The sequence below is a fragment of the Sinocyclocheilus grahami genome, unplaced genomic scaffold (assembly GCF_001515645.1).
Source record: "Sinocyclocheilus grahami isolate Dianchi unplaced genomic scaffold, SAMN03320097.WGS_v1.1 scaffold236.1, whole genome shotgun sequence".
Lineage (NCBI taxonomy): Eukaryota > Metazoa > Chordata > Actinopteri > Cypriniformes > Cyprinidae > Sinocyclocheilus > Sinocyclocheilus grahami.
The window spans coordinates 314,111-317,741 of record NW_015505415.1 but is presented as its reverse complement, the minus strand read 5'-3'; the positions used below and the strand labels follow the sequence as shown (position 1 = coordinate 317,741).

At 35.5% G+C, this 3,631-nt stretch overlaps 1 protein-coding gene across 1 annotated transcript in view; it reads right to left on the bottom strand.

The window, feature by feature from the left end:
* Window positions 1-75: 75 nt before the first annotated feature.
* The window catches only part of LOC107597739 (voltage-dependent anion-selective channel protein 2-like), a 5,586-nt gene continuing 2,030 nt past the window's right edge, over window positions 76-3,631 (bottom strand). Inside the window, exons 2-6 of the mRNA XM_016288914.1 lie at window positions 2,713-2,784; window positions 2,564-2,613; window positions 1,479-1,631; window positions 394-446; window positions 76-308 (exon numbers count right to left, since the gene is read on the bottom strand). Coding sequence (XP_016144400.1) covers window positions 77-308; window positions 394-446; window positions 1,479-1,631; window positions 2,564-2,613; window positions 2,713-2,779 — 555 coding nt within the window. The 5' untranslated portion in view covers window positions 2,780-2,784 and the 3' untranslated portion in view covers window position 76. The remainder of the gene's footprint in view (window positions 309-393; window positions 447-1,478; window positions 1,632-2,563; window positions 2,614-2,712; window positions 2,785-3,631) is intronic.

Here is a 3,631-nt window from a genome sequence, read left to right as displayed (position 1 = left end):
TTATATTAAATAAGAACATGAATCAATATTAAGCAACTAATGAGGGCTTGCTGAAGCACCGCAGCCGGTGCATTTCTTACACATTAGTGTGCAGCTGGAAGTCTCCGGTCTTGTATCCGATTGCGAAGTTGCTGCGGGTCATTTTGGACCTGGCGGTGTCAAAGGTCATCTGGTATCCGGCGAGCCAGCCCTCGTATCCCAGCACCGCCGCTCCGTGGATGGCAGGACCGGCGAAGTCGAAATCCACATCACAGCCCACGTTCACGTATTCACGCTTATACGCCGTCTTCACCTTGCCACTCTTCTTGCTGTTAAAACAACACAAACCTCAGAGATCACCTCATCTGAGGCTCACGATACTCAAGATGTGACGTTTACAGGAAGTCACCGTACCCAGAGTTTGGCGAGAAGGTCGTGTCAAAGGTCAGCTTCAGTCCTTTGGTGATCTGAGAAACACAAAATATAACATAACTAATGATGACAAAATATACTAATGATGAGAAAATGATGATAACTGAGAAAATGCATTTTTATTTTCACAAGCAAATTGTTGCTATAATTTAAACAAACAAACAAACAATAACATATTTAATTGTACTTTTATTTATTATTATTGTTAAAAATATGTATAGTTCTTATAAATTATAAACACAATTACATTTAATAAATAAATTAGAAATAAATATATGATTATTATTATTTATATTAATAATGACTACTTAATACTACTTTAAATAATAATTCATTCATTAATAATAACAATAATAATAATAATAAAAATAATAATAAATAATGATAATTATATTTTAATATTTAACAATAATATTTAAATAATAAATAATGGATTGCTAAGGCACATTAAAGGACACTTGATTTTAATTTGCTAATCATCTTGAAAGGGTTCAAATGTGAAAAGTAAAAGAATCCATTAGTGCTTAAAACATCTGCAAAGAGTGATGTCCAGCTGAAGAAATACGGTTTTAGCACTGAGTGTCACTATAAAAACAAACACTACCACACAAAAGTTTGGAATAATTATGATTTGTTAATGCTTTTGAAAAGTGATTTTTGCATCTACTTGAGCAAAAATATTGATTATAATCAGAAATGTTTCTTGAGCAGCAGATCAGCATATTATACTGATTTCTGAAGATCATGTGACACTGAAGACTGGAGGAATGATGCTGAAAATACAGCTGCGCATCACAGAAATACATTACAGTTTAACAGATATTCACAGAGAAAACAGCCGTTATACATTGCAATATTATTTCACAATTTTACAGTTTTTACTGTATTTTTTATCAAATAAATGCAGAGTTGGTGAGCAGAAAAAAAAAACTTAATTATTCCTAACCTTTGACTGGGAATGTATGTTTACACGTACTGTATAAACATTCTTAAATTCTTAGGATTTATTTTCCAGGCTAGGAAATCTCCATGACTGTAGGAATGATAATGAAGATATTTTTCTGCACCTGGTCCTCCACGCTGATCTCCGTGCCCAGCGTGTTGTCCGTGCTCCACTTCTCAGTGAAGGTCAGTCCGTACTCGGCCCATTTATACTTGGTCTCCAGGTTCCCGTTGACCTTGTTTGAGTCCATGTTAGACGTGCCACATGTTTTAAACTCCTGAAAGTTGAAGAAGAGGCTTCATTATACAGTATTATACACCAGCCTGCGTGGCCTAGATGACATCTCAGCAAGTCTTTCTACAGGGGTTCTGCAGGTTTGAGGAAGGTACATTTTAAGAAGTTTTAAAGACCTTTAAAAGACCAATTTTTTAAATTGCATAATACATTAATATGGTCTTACTATGCTCTCAAATGTAATTCCGACTTCCATTCAGTGTTATTTTAGTATAATTTAGATACTATTATAGTTTTTATTAATATTTTGAATTAGTTTTTATTTTATATTACCTTTTTCATTTTAATTTTAGTTCAAGTTTTGTGTGTGTGTGTGTGTGTGTGTTTTTGTCAGTTTTATTTATTTTTTTTTTTTTTAAATATGCCTAGATAGTTTTTATTAATTTTTATTTGTTTAAAATTTAATTATTTTTTCAAGTTAAACTACATTAAAATGAGAAATGTTGCCTTTGTAACTAGCTGAAATAAATTATATTTTCATTTTATTTCAGTTTATTGTATAAGTTTATGTTATTTCAAGTTACTCATTTTTTTATGTAAAACCATGAAACAATTATAAAACCATATATTTTTTTTAATTTGTAGCAAAAAAAAAAGTAAAACCATTAAAAATGTGTAACAATTTTGTTTTATAAACTTGCATAAACAAGACTTTCTTTACTTAGCATCTCAATTAAAGGATGATTTAATGTTTAGATATTTGTACTGGAAAACAAGACAAAAAAATGGGGAAATGTTCATTTTTTGCAGTTCATGCAACATTTAATGCCATGACTTTATGAATTTAAGACTTTTTGTTCTGATTTAAGACCTTAACTTGTGGAAGATCCACATAAACCCTGTTAAAATAATGTGCATGGATGAATTTCGCACAGAAAATGTGAATTAGAAAGTAATTAAGAAGAAAGCACGCACCACTCCGTTAGCAGACTTGGTCTTGACATCAAGCTTCACCGTCCCAAAACCTTCAGCATTCAGAAAGACACACACACGTGAACACAGAATACAACATGCATGTTTGAGATCAGTGTTTTCTGCAGAGGAGAGGGAGAGAAGCGTGTTACCATAGCCCTTGTTGAAGACGTCCTTTGCAGCCTTTCCCAGGTCTGCGTACGCCGGAGGAACAGCCATTATATCTGCAAACATGATGAAGAGCAGTGACCGTAATCGTCTGTGTTTGAGAGCGTAACTGCAGGCTCAAGGTAAGTGATATTTAGAGGCGTTTTCTTCACTGTTAGTCATGTGATCAAACCTCTGACCTTGTGTGTGTGTATGTATGTGTGTGTGTGTGTGTGAGAGAGTGTGAGTGTGTATATTTGTGTGTGAGTGTATGTATGTGTACGTGTGTGTGTGTGTGTGCGTGTGAAAGAGTGAGTGTGTGTGTGTATGTGTACGTGTGTGTGTACGTGTGTGTGTGAGAGTGAGTGTGAGAGTATGTATGTGTGAGTGTGTGTGAATGTGAGTGTATGTATGTGTACGTGTGTGTGAGTGTGTGTGTGAGAGTGTGAGTGTATGTATGTGTGAGTGAGTGTGTGTGTGTGTGTGTGTATGTGTACGTGTGTGTATGTGTACGTGTGTGTGTACGTGTGTGTGTGAGAGTGAGTGTGAGAGTATGTATGTGTGAGTGTGTGTGAATGTGAGTGTATGTATGTGTACGTGTGTGTGAGTGTGTGTGTGAGAGTATGTATGTGTGAGTGTGAGTGAGTGTGTGTGTGTATGTGTACGTGTGTGTGTGTGTGTGTGAGAGAGTGAGTGTGAGTATGTATGTGTGAGTGTGAGTGAGTGTGTGTGTGTGTGTGAGAGAGTGAGTGTGAGAGTATGTATGTGTGAGTGAGTGTGTGTGTATACGTGTGTGTGTGTGTGTGAGAGAGAGTGAGTGTGAGAGTATGTATGTGTGAGTGTGTGTGAATGTGAGTGTATGTATGTGTGAGTGAGTGAGTGTGTGTGTGTGTGTGTGTGTGTGTGTGTGTGTGTGTGTGTGTG